Source organism: Sarcophilus harrisii, chromosome 6 (genome assembly GCF_902635505.1).
Source record: "Sarcophilus harrisii chromosome 6, mSarHar1.11, whole genome shotgun sequence".
NCBI classification, from domain to species: Eukaryota; Metazoa; Chordata; class Mammalia; order Dasyuromorphia; family Dasyuridae; genus Sarcophilus; species Sarcophilus harrisii.
The window spans coordinates 219,432,653-219,448,316 of record NC_045431.1 but is presented as its reverse complement, the minus strand read 5'-3'; the positions used below and the strand labels follow the sequence as shown (position 1 = coordinate 219,448,316).

Genomic DNA, 15,664 nt, shown 5'->3' with positions numbered 1-15,664 from the left:
TGATTAGTAAATGTGGAGATTTGAATTCATGAAGATGAGTCTTTCTGACTCATCAAGTGACTTGGCTGCACAAAAGTGCTTTCTGTTCCATAATACTATTCCATTTATAAAGTACCTTCCTTCTAAACACTCTTGGGCAGTAGGCAGCTAAGTGGTGCAATAGATAAAACATTAGATCTTAAGTTAGAAAGAGCCGAGTTCAAATCCATTTTCACTTACTAGCTGTGTGACCCTAGATAAATCATTTTCTCTCTGTTTTAGTTTCCTGATAAAATGGTGACAATAATAGCCCTATCTCACAGGGCTGCTGTAAGAATCAACTAAAACAGTAATGGTAAAGCACTTAGCATAATGCTTGATACATAGCAAGCACTATATAAATATTAGCTATTATCATCTTCATCATCATTATTAGTTAACGCCTCTCAGGTTCTGTTTTTCATTTGTAAAATGAGATTAATGATAGGGGCAGTTAGATCTGGAGTCAGGAAGATCTGAGTTAAAAATCTGGCCTCAAACACTTCCGAGTTGTGTGATCCTGGGCAAGTCACTTCACCCTGTTTGCCTCATTTTCATCACCTGCAAAATGAGCTGGAGAAGGAAATGGAGAACCATTCCAGTTATCTCTGCCAAGAAAATCCCAAATAGAGTCAAAAAGAGTCAGACTCTTCATATCAGTAGACTGAACAACAATAACATTAGGACTTACTTCACAGGGCTGTTGTAAGAACTAAAGAGATAACTGTCTTGTAAACTTGAACACACTATGTAAATGCTAGTGATGTTTTTAAATCCATTTTACAGATGAGGAAATGGACCCTAAGGGGCAAAAGCCTAGCTCCACCCAGCTAACAAGTTTCAAAACCTAGAAGCCAGCACAGACCTCTTGGCTCCAAGGCTGATGTCATTTCATTAGCCCCAGTGCTATTGGAAAGCAACTGAGAAGTTTATTTTAATGAAATTATTCATTAACTGAGTTATGGGAAATGTCATCTTCTTACCCCCACACACACATGTTTCTATTCTTCAGGTCTTCCCCCTACAGTCCTCAGACACCTCAGTTATTAACAAGATCAAAATGGGAAATTGCAAAGGACAGCTCCAGGATGCTGACTTTTAAATAAGCTTTTCATCCAGTTTAATCATATGCAGAATTAAGCTCATAATCCAGATCTCACTATTCTATTCCAAACAAAGCCTCATTATTTGATAATGAAATACCTAGGTTCTTGGAAAGATCTTTTTTTGACTCCAGGATCATTTCCATAAGCACTTATGGGCTGCTCCACCTCTTTTAATATGTTCTCTTTTTTAAGAGAACTTTTAATTTTTTAAATCACTTTTAAATTTTGGAGTTCTATCTTCTCTTCATCCTTACTCTTCCCCATTGAGAAGCCAAGCATCAGGATACCCATTATACATTTTAATATCTTTTCTGCCCAAGATTCACATTTTATGTCCAGAGTTCTTTAGCTTGCAGCTTCCATACTGCAATAAAATGAAGACTAGTAAATCTTTTCTCTTTTTTCCCAGCAAAGTATGAACAGTAAAGATTTATTAAGCACCTGCTGTGTGCCAGGCATTGTGTTAAATGTTGGAGATACAAAAAAGGGGCAAAAAAATAATCCCTGCCCTCTAGAAAGTGACAGTTTCACTGCAGCGCTGAGAATCAATCATAGACATTTATTAAGCATCTACTGTGTGCCAAGCACTGTGCTAAATGCAGCGAATACAAAAAGATGCAGAAGACAACCCTTTTTTGGGAACTGGCAGTTTAATTACTTCTGAAAATCAATAAGTAAACATTTATTATACACCTACTGTGTACCAGGCTCTATGCTACTGGCAAAGATACAAAAAAGAGGCAAGAGGTAATACCTGACCTAGAGGAACTCAAAATCTGGATTAGAAATGAGGAGGCCAGGGTTCAATCCTGACTGTCATTAGTAACCACATGACATGGAGTAGGCACTTTATTTCCCTCAACTTTCTCATTGCCTCTTCATTCTTTCTTTTCTTTTTGCCTAAAAAAATGCTTAAAAAAAAAACAACTCTTTTGCTAATGATGAAATCTGTTCTCTATCTCCACAGAGAGAAATGATGAATTTTGAATGCAGATTGAGGCTGATTGGCTTTTTCCCTTTTTTTCCCTTGTCTTTATTTTTTTTTGGCAGCATGGGTAATGTGGAAGTGTGTTTCGTATGACTTCATATGTATAATAGGTCTCATATTGCTTGCCTTCTCAATGGAGGGGGACAAGAGAGAATTTGAACTCAAATTTTAAAATGAATATTTTAAAAAAATAAAGTTTAAAAACACTTGCCTTGTGCTATCAATAATCTACCTGTTAGTACACCCAGAAAGGTAAATCCTTGAGGACAGTAATGGTTTCATTTGAGGGATTACCTGACTCACAATAGACATCTCAGAAATATTTGTTGAATAAGATTGAATCTTGGAAAGCATCTCCTGGTTGGATCTTCGTCACCCAGCAGCCATGACCTACCCTCAAAGCAGAACTCAATGCTTTATAGCTGGAAACCTGCCAGTTTCCACAATTTTGACTCCAACTTCATTCCAGAACAGAGTTGCCTCCTTCTACTCCTTTCAGGAAGACTTTTCGATAACAGCAAATAAATTCTTGACTTTATTTATTTTTTTTTTTTGGCTGAAGTAATTGGGGTTAAGTGACTAGCTCAGGATCATGCAGCTAGGAAGCATTAAGTGTCTGAGGCCAGATTTAAACTCGGGTCCTCCTGACTTCAGGGTTGGTGCTCTATCCACTGTGTATTTCTTGACTTTTAATAAAGAATTCTTCTCTGACCTTATCCATTGTATTTTCATCTGTACTCTTTCTTAAGTAAAAAATCTATCATGGGTGCAGGGGAAGCAGTAACAAATCTGGAGTCCAAGACCTGATTTCAAAACTGACCAGCTGAGTTTAAAATCTCTGGGACTCCACTTCTTTATTGACAAAATGAGGCATTGAACTTTGATTACATAATGTCTGAAGATTGTTTCAGCCTTAGCTTATGATCAAGAAGATGGGGGTCTTAATAAATGAACTATTTCCTCAGAGGAAGTTTTCTTCGCAAAGACATTAGAGTCAGAAAAAGGTAAGCCTTTGAGGGCAAGGATTATTTTTATCTTGTCTTTCTATATAGAGTAACTAGCACAGTGAATTGGAGAGAGTCGGTGCTTAATAAGCAAATGTTTAATTGGATTGGATATTATTCTGGTACTCAGGAAATTTCAATATAACCCCTGCTTACAAGTTAGTTAATTGATTATAGGTTTATAGGATTTAGAGACTTGCAAAGATAGGGCAAGGGATAGAGTGCCAAGCTTGGAGTCAGGGAGATATGAGTTCAAATCCAGCTTTAGATGTGTGACCCCAGGCAAGTCACTTCACCCTGTTTGCCTCCGTTTCCTCATCTGTAAAATGAGCTGGAGAAAGAAATGGCAAATGACTAATGCCTTTGCCAAGAAAACATCAAAAGAAGTCACAGAGTCAGACAAGACTGAACAACAACCACAACCATAACAACATGTCTTCCTCAGAACAGACCTGTAAGGAAGATGGTTCACTTATATTAAAGGCCAAAAGTAAATACGGCATAGTTTCAGGAAGGACAGAACAGTAATAACTGGGGGCTGGGGAAAGGCTTCATGTAGGAGATGGCACCTGAATTGAGTCTTGAAGGAAGCGAAAGAGTTTAAAAGGCAGAGATGGGAAAAGAATAAATGCATTCTAGGCACTGGAACAGCCTAACCAAATGCATGGAAATGGAATACCACATTCAAGAAACAGCAAGTGGCCAGTTTTCCTGGGATCCAGAATGCATGAAAGGGGGGTAATGTGAAACAGAGTTGGAAAGGTCAATCAGAACCACATCATGAACGATCTGAACCATCAAGCTTAGGAGTCTAAATTTTGACCCAGTGTTTAAATATTTAAAAAATCCATTATTGACCTCAAAAGGTTTTATATCATATCAAGAATAGACTGGATCTACCTAAAATCAAATCAATATAACCTCCATACTGCCCACCAAGGTAGCACTTTATGAACCCAAATAAGACAGGAGAAATGACAAACTGGCTGAATGTATGAACGAGCTCAAAAGGCTTATTCATACTGATGGTACTTGGCTTAATATAGGGCTTACTCTGCTATTAGGCAGTATTTAAAAAGGCCCTTGTTTTCCCCACTAAACATATGGGGAAACCTCCTAATGATTTGAAGGGGAAAAGGCAAGGGAATACAGAAAGGAAGAGAGGAGTGGATCAGATCTAACAATATGTATAGTTCTGGCTTATAAAAATTAGCAGGAAGAAATGTATTGGTGAACTCTAAAATGAAACTTTTCTTTCAATGAAATGTATGCACACATGCATATGTACACACACATCTCTATTAAGAAAAAGATGTTTCAGGCAGAAGGGACAGTCTGTGGAGAGAGGGGAGGTAAAGGGTTGGGGTCAGATAGAATGCTCCAATATATGGACTAACTTCTGTTAATGAACTAGTTTCTGGTCATTATATATATATATATATATATATATATATATATATGTGTGTGTGTGTGTGTGTGTGTGTGTGTGTGTATGTATGTATATATATACACACATGTATATACTTTTATATATATATACACACATGTATATACTTTTATATATGTATACTTCTTTGAACTAGAGTAATATAAAAATCAAGAAATTCAAGGAAAATCTTTTAGCTTCATTCCAACTATCTTATCCATATTTATAGAAGCAACACGATATAGTAGATAGAAAACTGAAGTTTAGAGTAACTATCTGTGAGACCTTGGGCAAGGTCAGTACTCTGGGTAACGCTAATACTTTAAGTGGCAAAAATAGTGCCCACTGCACTGGTAAAGGGAGTTTCCTCACTGGGGAACTCCTATACCTGACAAATCACAGATTGTGTCATTATCTTTACCTTCTTCTATACAGAGCCAGGTTGGAAACATCACCAGAGCCAGGACCACCCGGCAATTTATAAAGACCATCCCACCCCAGGAGTAGCAAACAACAGACTACATCCAGAAGTACATAATTCCATGGAGGCAGGAATTGTTCTTTGCTTTGATTTTGTACCTAAGGAACCTAATCCAATACCTTGTACACAGCAAGGCTGGTGGGATTGTTTTAGTGAAGGGCAACTCCTCCTGAGTATTCAAAGCAGCATAGATTAAGAGCTTAAAGGAAGTTTAGAAATCATCTAGTTCCAATCTCCCCTATTTTAAAACTGAAGAAACTGAGGCTTTAAGCAATTTAGCTGAGGTCACAACCATAGCAAGAAGAGCCACAATGTGAATTCTCTGTGGGCTTTGTCTAATTAAAGGGCAAGGCCTGATGGGGAGAAAAGGGCTTAAGAAAAAGGGAGAAAAGGTTGAGGTAAGGGAAACAGGGGGAGCTGTCTTTAGCCCCTCAGCCTTCTCTTATCTCAATCCTTTAGCTGATCTAGAGGCAAGATAGATGAATGTGGGACAGAATTACTTAATTAGCCTCCAACTAAAGAGGCTCTAAGACTAGTTTCTACCTGGAAATCAGAGACTCAGAGAGAAATAAGGTAAAGAGAAGAAACTATAGGGACCACTTGCAGGAGAAAAAAAAGGGGGGGGAGGAACATCTGGTATCTATGAAAGAGAAAATATCCAGTCATCGAAGATTCTAAGACGGTAAAGAAACACTCATTAGAGGGAATTAAGGGAAACTGAAGGAAAGGGGAGGGTTGAAGAAGGAAGAGGAAACACAGCAAGTTATAAAAGATCAAAAGCCTCCAAAATGTAATTATATGCCCCCAAATAGTGGAGGACTGTATTCATAAAAGCTTGTACACAAATGCTACATTGTTTCTCAGAAATGAATCTATTTTTACCACCATTTTTCAATGAAAGCCAAATGTCTGCTTTATAATGTCTTTGTAACAAGGAAAAGCAACGTTAGCAATCAAAAATAAACTCTTCTGCTTAGTGTCTAAAGTTCTTCATAACCTTCCTACCCTTCTCATCCTCTTACTGGTTATTCCTCTCCATGCATTATGGGCACTGTGGGGTACAGCTGGACAGGGCAGCTTGCTGTACATCTCCTAGCTCCACACCTTTGCCTCAGCTGCCTCCCACACCCAGAAGGCTATCCCTTGTCACCATCCTCCCCTTAGGTTCCTGTAGCACTCAACTCAAATGCCACCTTCTGCAGAAGACCTTCCTCAGTCCTCCCAACTGCTAGGCACTTCCCTCTGAGAACTACCTCCCAGATAGATGAATTGATAGGCGATTAATACATGAAAATATACAGATTTAGATGCTGTATCTTGGATGTACCAACTGGATCTTGTGTGTATAAGACGCATATATGTGTATGTATGTATATGTGCATATACTTATATGTATATACATGTTTTATGTGTGCTGATTTATGTATATGTTATTTCTTAATAATACCAGACTGATCTGTCCAGCTGTACCACAGAATGCCCAGAATGCATGGAGAAGAATAACCAGTAAGAGAATGGGAAAGGTCAAGAAGGTTATGAAGACCTTTAGAAACTAAATAGAAGCATGTATTTTTATGCTAAAGTTGCTTTTCCTTGTTACAAAGACATAATAAATTCCCTTATTAACCTCCTTGAGGTCAGGAACTATTTCACCTTTATTTTTGTATACTGAGCACTTAGTAAAGTGCCTGGTATATGGCAGGTATTTAAAAAAACTGCTTATTGATTACTGTCAGATAGGGGAGGAGGTGTGGGGAAGAAGGGGAAAATTTGTAACAAAAGATTATGCAAAATTACCCATGCATATGATTATTAATTAAAGCTTTAACTTAAAAAATGCTTATTGATAATGATATTTGTATATAGAAAATAAACAAAACCCTTCCTTTCCATATTCTTGATTTCTGTTTTCATTCATTATAAGATGATTTCTACATTTGTGTTTTGGTATTGGAGAGAAAATGGGCTGGTCACTGGGTGAGAATGAAGGATGACAAGTAAACATCTAGACTACTGGATGTCAGGAGAAGACCATGAAGGCTTCTGTCATGTTAACTAAACTTCTGGGTTGATATAGGAGTACCCAGGTCAGGGTTGCTCAGATTGATCTTGTAGCATGGATCTGTCTGAACTAAGGAGGTGACAAATGCTTTAGAGTGTTTTTAAGGGTTCTGTATTGACAGTCTTGGAGATGAGTCTGCAAACCTCCCTAGGGCTTAGGGTCCAATGATTTGGGCTTTCTCTACTCTAGATCCACTTCCTCCTCCTGCCTGTTACCACTTTACCTTCCTTCTGGACTTTGCTGAAAAAATGCTTCACCCTGTATCACTCAGGTAATTTCTAGTATCTCCATGCCTTTGGAGGGATGGGGAACCAATCCAACTGCATGATCAAGAATCTCCTCCTATGAAACCGACACCTGAGCCATCCACTAGCCACCGTGGTGTGGAGGAAATAAGACCCCAGTCATTCTCCAGAAGCATGAGGAGAGCTGATGAAAAGGGAAAGCAAGGAACATACTGAGTCCAGTCTGTCCTCAGGACCATCACCAACATACTCTGCCATCTGCCCTGGCCCAAAGACCATCCTACCAGAAGTCTTGGCCCTGCCTCTGTCTCTCTTTGTGCCTCTTTTTGTGTATGTGTGTCTGTCTATCCATCCGTATCTGTGTGTGTGTGTGTGTGTGTGTGTGTGTGTGTATGTGTGTCTCCAGCATAGGACTCCCCAAAGCATGAATCCTTTCAATGGCAAAAAAAGGACATTCATGAAACCCTGTATGTTTTCAGAGTACTGTATCAGCTCTGGGCTCTTCTCCTTGCCTTGTTGCCTGGCTCCCACTGTGCTTCCACCCCTGCTGGTCTCCTTTGAGGAATAAAGCCTTCCCTTGGGTGGCTTAAAACCTATAATAAAAACCCATTGCTTTAAAAGCATTACTAGCCTATCTGACTCATTGCTGAAAGTTTCCTTTGAGTCCCCAAGCCCAAGGAACAAACAGACAACCCCTCTAGAGGCTGTTGCAAAGCCAAATGCCATAAAAGAGTTGCCAAGGCTGAAGTTAACCGTAAGTAATGAGTGAATGCAGTTTAATTCCAAACACTCTGACTCTGATTTTAATATGCACCTGGGAAAAATAACTGAGAAGCTTGATAGCCATTGTCCTTGGGAAGAAACAGGTTGATTCTCAGAGCTAGGCAACAAGAAGCATTGAAAAATCTGAGCTTGTTTCCTTGGAACTTGGCTTTTTCAGCATCACAGGGGCCTCAGAGGGCATCTAGCCTGACCCTCCTACTGGGCAGATGCAAAATTAAATGAAATCCAAGCAGGTTTCATGACTTGTCCAGTGCCAAGTAACAAGGTGGGATTCAAAGCTGGATCCTCAGGCCCTAAAGCCAGTGATCTTTTTACCACACAATCCCCCATGTCTCTAATGATGGGACTTGGCAACAGAGGCAACTTCAAAGCACTGAGCTCCTCAGTTCCAACCAACACCTATTAAAGACCTACTAACTACAAGCCATAGTGCTACATTTCAAAGCTACAGAGATCAAACAATGCAAGATCCTTGCCTTCACAGAGTACAGATGACCCCAGAGGCTCATTCAGTCTAATATCACTTACTTGTGCTTTCCTAAACTCCACATGCCATCTCCCATTTATAGGCAGTCACAGAAGCCTTTCCCAAGGCAAGAATATTCTCCTGCTCCTCTCTCCCCTACTCTTGCCCCTCTCAGAGTGTCTCTCTTAAAGACTCAGCTCAAAAGATACCCACCTTCCTTGACTACACTCAGCTCTTTTCCTTCTTTAAATTATTCTATAATTCTTTTTTTCTTCCCTCTTTTGCCAGCTTTACTCCCTACCCTATATTATACTTATCAGCGTGACATCCATGATAAAATATAAGTCCTTTGAGGGTAACAGCTGTTTCTTTTGTTTTCCTATGTGGCCTTTCAAATGAGCTGAATAAAGGGATGCTCAATAAGTATTTGCTGAATCCAACTTAATTACCTCAAAACAGATGCAAAGATTAATGAATCAATGAAAAAGTATTTCTTAAACTTAAAGGGAGCTAAGCACTAGAGATCAAGATGAATAAACTGAGACAGTCTCAGACTTTAGGGAATTTTCATTTTAATAAGAGAAGACAACGAGAGAGAGAATGGCTAATTTGGGGCTTTACAGGGTTTATGAGTGAAGACCTGGGGCAGCCCAGTATCATGCCCTTTTCAATAGAAAAGGTAACATTGATTTGATTGTTATTCTCAGAGCAAAAAGCAAAGGAATAATGGGCACCCAGCCAGGAGCAGGGCAGATACCAAGATGAACCCAGTTGGTGGCTGGAGATGATATGAAGCATGATCTCACTATAGATAGTTAAGTTGTCACATCATAGAGCTAGAGGATTCCTCCAAAGTCATCAGTGAGGGCCTCAAGAGCTTCTTCGATCTTGACTCTCTCATCCAGTGATGATATCTCCCTCTCAATTTGTTTCATCTGAAAATTTGATGAACCTGTCATCTATGCCTTGGACCAACTCATTAAATAAAGGGTTAAACAGCAGCACAGAGACAAGCACAGATACACAGGGGACTCCACTGGAGACCTCCACCCATGTTCACCTTGGACCATTAACAACTATTCTTTGAATTTGATCATCCAATACATTTTTAATTCATCTGATTCAATTATCATCTAATCCATATTTCTCCATCTTCTTCACAAGCAGAGAAGACACTTTATTGAAATCTTTGCTATACATGTAGGTTACTATATGTTTACCCAATTTTCTCCAAAAAAAGAGAAGGAAACTCATCTAATATGCAGAAGATATAAAGCGGGGAAGGATAGCTTGCTTTCAAGATGATAAGAGTTAGGATCTCAAATCTAATCAGATGAAATTCAATAAGATTAAAATGTCAAGTAAAAAAAATCAACTTCTCAAGTAAATAATAACAATATTGAATATTTATGTAGCACAGTAAGATTTACAAAGTACTTTTACAAATATGATCTTATTTGATTCCCCAAAACTACTCTGGGAGATAGGAGCTATTATTATCCCCATTTTCCATTTAAGGAAACTGAGGTAAACAGAAGTTAAGCAACTTGCCAAGGTTTTTTTTGACTCCAAGACCAGTCTTCTATCCACTGTTATTGTCCATCTTTCATTCTCAAAAAGAATCAATGATATCACCAGGGTGACATCTTGAATTGAGCACGAATTGGATTCAAGTGAGGCAGAGCTGAGCAAAATTGTCTGACTCTCTACCCTCCAGGGCCACTGCATTCTAGTGGCAAGGCAAAAGTCAAAATGACTGGCAATGGCCCAGGATGCAGCTAAAGGAGCTTAAAAGGAAGCCACTGATGATGTTAAAGGTTACAAAAAATTTCACTGGTAACTTTGGAGAGAATGCTTTCCCTAGAGGCACAAGAGCCAGACCACAAAGGAAAGATAGTAGACTACTTTTCCAAGAAGTCTGGTTGTGAAACAGAGGTCAGGGATGAGACAAAAATGGGTAAGGGGGAAGCATTTTTTAGAAGCACAGAAACGATAGCATGTTTGCAAACAGATGGCAAGGAGCCAGTGGGAAATGTAAGCTATTTGAGGGCAGAGACTTTTATATTTTCTCTTATATCTCTATTCACCACTCCTAGACCATTCTTGTCTCAGCCTGGAAGCAAACTCTCATTTAGCTCCTTTTCCTCAGAATGTGTTGTAACCCTCTAGGAATATGTAAGCTCCTTAAGGGCAAGGACTGTTGATTTCATATTAGCATTCCCTTATGTGTCACATAGAGGTGATTGATATATGCTTATTAATAGATTGATAATAAATAGCACAGGTAGAGGGATTAGCCTTGGCAAGAAAGAAGAGACTATGTTTGAGAAGTCTGAGATAGCTGGGTGGCAAGATGGATAGAGCTTTGGACAGCTTGAAATGAGGAAGACCTTAGTTCAAATGCAACTCAGAGGCATACTAGTTGTATGCTCTAGAGAAAGTCACTTGGGCTCTCTCAAAGAAATAGGTATATACATAGTGCTTGCCATTGTGCTGTATGCTTTTTTACAAATATTATCTCATTGATTCAGGCCAGTCCCAATGATCTTGTGATGAAGAGAGCCATTTATACCCAGAGAGAAAACTGTGGGAACTGAGTGGGAATCACAACATAGCATTTTCACTTCTTTTGTTGTTGTTTGTTTGAATTTTATTTTCTTTCTCATTTTTCAGATTCTTCTTGTGCAGCAAGATAATTGTATGAATATGTATGCCTGTATTGGATTTACATTTATTTTTTACCATGTTTAACATATATTGGATTACTTGCCATCTAAGGGAAGGGGTGGGGGGAGAGGGAGAGGAAATTGGAACACAAGGTTTTACAAAGGTTAATGTTGAAAAATTATCCTTGCATATGTTTTGAAAATAAAAAGCTTCTATTAAAAAAACAAATATTATCTCATTTAAGTTTCACAATTCCAGGTCTGTACTATTAATATTCCCAATTTACATTTGAGGAAACTGAGGCATGCAGAGGCAAAATGACTTGCCCAGGGTCACACAGCTAGTTTTGAGGTCAGGTTTGAACTAAGGACTTCCTGAGTCCAAGCTCAGTGTGCTTTCCATTGAACCACCAGCTGCCCCTGTTTTCTCATCTGTAAAATCTACCTCACAGGATTTTTTAAGGATCAAATGAGATAATATTTGTAAAGCACTCTATAAACATTGAAGTCCTATATAAAGGCTAGCAAAAATGTTTGAGAAGATTAAGATTTGATAGAAGGGAGCTAAAGGAGCTTAAGGTGGTATTTTTGATCTTCTCTGAGATGGGAGGTTGAATCCTAGGAACCCATGGGAAATGGGGGGAGAATGGGGGCCTGGGGAGAGAAAAATAAGTATGAAACAGTTGCTGGGAGAATGAGCTAGAGAATCAGAGCCCCCATTCAAAAGCCCTCTGTGCCACATTGTTTGCCCAGCTAAGTCTGTGCATCAGAAATTTATGGTGGGTGAAATCAGCCCAATTACATGCCATTCTCCAGAGGAGCTGAGTGGTCCAGAAGCTAAAGAAGAGGAATTTGGATGGTAAGGGCTACCCAGGAATGAGGATCAGAAGTGCAAAAGCAGCAGGAGGTCGGGGGATCATAGGATCCCCAGGTCCTGGTGCCAAGAAATGTTTTGAATAGGAATAAGAGATGAGAAATCAGAGTTTAAGAGGAAAGATCATAAGAGAAAGAGTAAACTAAGATTGAGACAAAAGCTAGTCATGTGTAAGGAGAAAGTGAACAATCTGGCTGGGAATAGGTCTAGTGACAATTATGCTGATCCAGCTACAATGGACCTGGGAGTCCTGGTGAAATGACCAAAACAGCAAGGAATCCAGAGATGACTATAAAGAAAAGGAAGAAAAGTTTTTGGAGAAGAGAGTTCTAAATCTCAGATGTTGTGGCCAAAAAAAAAAAAAAAAACCAACATGGGGCTTTAGAGATTTTGTTGTCATCGGTTAATTCAACTATGTGGCAAAAAAGATAAATTCCATCCACTTGGAGTCAGAAAGGCCTGAGTTCAAAACTTGCCCCAGATTTTTATTACCTATGTGATCCTAAGCAAGTCACTTAACCCTTTCAGCCTCAGGTTTTTTTAACTATAAAATAAGGATAATAATAACACCTGCCCTATTGCAAGTGGTTCCTAAACTTTTGTTCTCAATATCTTTATTCTTTTAAAAATCATTGAGGATCTGTGCAAAGAGTTTTTGTTCATGTGTGTATATATGTAGTCTTCTTTATATTTATAGATAATAAAAATAAAAGCTAATTTTGAATTTGTAGACTCTCTGAAAGGGTTTCAGAGCCTTCGAGGATTCTCTGGGTCACACTTTGAGAACCACTGCCCTAGAGGATTGTCATGAGGAACAAACAAGATAATATATGGAAAGTGCTTCACACGCCTTACAAAGCTATATAAATGCCATTATTAATGCTGTTGTTATTTACTCCTCTCTCTCTCTTCCACTCTGCTAACCAATGAATCTCTCCCACTCTCTTTGCTCTGTATCCACACACAAATAAAAAATTTAAAAAGGTGAGAAGGCAAGACAACTAGCCAAAACAGGAGGTACAGATCAGAAACCTTTAAACAATAGCCAGGAGACTGATTGAGAATGCTTAACTCAGAAAAGAATCACAGAGATTCAGGATGGTCAGTGGATGAAGAAGGCAAGAGGGTCCAAGAGGCAATGGGCTGGTAATGGGTGAGGTTACGGGTTACTGCTTGATATACATGATATTGTTTGGATGGCTGCAGAAACAAAGGCCCATGTTGTTAACAGTAATATTCTTCCTTTGATCTTGAATGGCTGTTGGGCAGTGTCCAGAGAACTGAGGTTGAGAATCACCCAAATGACAATAGAGAAATGCCGTGAATATAAATAGGGTACAAGACACTACAAATGAGTTAATAGGCAGAAATGGCATGAAGGATGTCATTGGAAAAATGTATCACCTGAAGGGAAAAAAAAATAGGCTAGTCCCACAGTGAAAATGTGGATGGGCTCCATGCTCTGTTGGTATGACTACAATGTCAGGACTTGGGGATGGTCCCTTAGCACAGTGGATGGACCCCATGATGAAATTCTGGGACCACATGAAGACCACATAGGTCCTAAGCTGCACAGTTGGATCAAGCCCACATTAACAAGCTCACAGAGAACTGGAAACATCAAAGGACATTTGGTGGCCAAACAACTTTCACTACTTAGCAGTCTTGGTCCAAACCCAAATACAAAACAAAAAGCCTTCAGTACTAATTTATAAAACTAATGATATTAGCAGTTTAAAAAAAAACTTATTCCAATCTGATCTAATGAACCCAATGCTATTTGTCTTCTATTATTTATCATAGCCCATGCCAAACAAATATCCTGCAAACTATTTGCCTACATAAAATCCGGTCAAGAAACAGATTCCTTTTCCACATCTCATCTATCCCCAAATTTCAGTGCATGAACAGACCTCTATTCATACCCTCTTCACTACCAATGAGAACCTCAATTTCCAAGACAGGACCTATACAGATAGGTGAAATATTCATCTGTATGTCAAAGAAAGCCCTTCTATACCTTTTAGGTTTTGTAAAGGGTGCCATAGTCTAAAGTCAGGAAATCCTACTTGTATAAAGGACCTGAAGTTCAAGTTTGAGCTATTTCATGATTAAGGAAATCTTTGTTCCACATCCCCAGAATGAGTGATCATTTCAGCATAGATTAGTGTGTTCTCCTCGTGCTGGATCAAGCAGAGATCAGTGCTGCTCCCTAACCAACTTGCACTAGCAGTCCCTAGCTTTCCATAACTAGCTTGATTCCAAGAGCAGACAATGAAAGCCTGCTCTTTTTCAGGGTGGAGAAAATCATTCTCATTTCATTAATAACGATAAGTTTCAAAACAGGACAACTGAATGACATTCCCAGCAGTTAGAGAAGACTTTTTAAAAAAAACTATGCTAAAAAATTAACTATCATACAATCTGGGAGGCTAAATCAGGTAGGACCTTTTTTCTCTTTCAATTAAAAAAAAATTACTGTAAGCCCTGCAACAGAAGAGAATCGGGTCAGTCTCTGAGGTCTCTGAAAGAGATCACAGATGACTTTTCAGGTATTATCCTCCCTAAGGAAAAAGAGGCTTTCTCTCCTGGGAAAGTCAAAGCCAGAAATCCTACTTTAGACATCCACATGGAATTCACCTGCAATCGGTGCTCCTTCCGTTAATCAGACTGAAAGAAGCCAGAATGAGTGGGGAAGGTGGCTTGGGGCACCCTAGCAAGGACTCTCCCTACACTGAAATGGGATTCCCCGCACCCTTTGTGCAGGGAATACACTCTATTCCATGGGGGTGAAGGGTAGCTGCTGGGCGACCATCTGGAAACAGTAACTTGCATGGAAAGCAAAAGGATTGCAATACACTCGCGCGTGCACACACACACACACACACACACACACACACACACACACGTGTGGCATCCTTTTCCTCCCGCAGGCAGTCGGGTCCCTGCAGCAGATTTGCGGGCAAAAGCAGACGGGAGCAAGCCCGCGGCTCCGAGGCTGCCCAGATTCCCCCCCTCTCCTTCCCTCTAGTCCCGGCCGGCCCCCGGGCAAGCCGGGACCAGCTCCCGGAGATGCTTACCGGACTCGGCGGCGCGGCCGCGCTCGGCCAGCGCCAGCAGCAGCAGCAACAGCAGCAGCAGGGGCGGCAGCGGCGGCGGCGACGGCGGCGGCAGCCGAGGCGTGGGAGGCGCAGCCCTGGCCGCCGGCCTCGGGCTGCCCCGAGCCCTCCCGGGGCCGCTCGCGGCCCGCCTGGCCCCGTGCGCCCCGGGCCCCGCGCCCCTCTGGCCCTGAGGAGCCATCGGGGCAGCTCCCACATCAATGCCAGCCGCCGCAGCCGCAGCCGCCTCCCGGTCCTCGTCCTCCCGGACCGGCAGAGCCTCGTCTCTTGGCCCGACGTCCGCGCCCCGGGCCGGCCAGCTCACGGGGCATCTCGGGCCATGGCCCCGAGGCTGGAGTGGCCGCTGCAGGAGGGCGCCGCGCCGAGCTCGAGCCGCCCAAAGCTTCAGCGCGCCCGGGGGCGCGGGCAGCAGCCAGGCGCCCGAGC

The 15,664-nt window shown here is 40.8% G+C and overlaps 1 protein-coding gene across 7 annotated transcripts in view; it reads right to left on the bottom strand.

The window, feature by feature from the left end:
* The window catches only part of KIAA1549L (KIAA1549 like), a 282,022-nt gene extending 266,587 nt beyond the window's left edge, over window positions 1-15,435 (bottom strand). For all 7 annotated transcript variants that reach the window (XM_031942379.1, XM_031942382.1, XM_031942380.1 and 4 more), the window contains exon 1: window positions 15,200-15,435. In XM_031942379.1, the coding sequence (XP_031798239.1) occupies window positions 15,200-15,419 (220 nt within the window). In that variant the 5' untranslated portion in view covers window positions 15,420-15,435. The remainder of the gene's footprint in view (window positions 1-15,199) is intronic.
* Window positions 15,436-15,664: the final 229 nt, after the last annotated feature.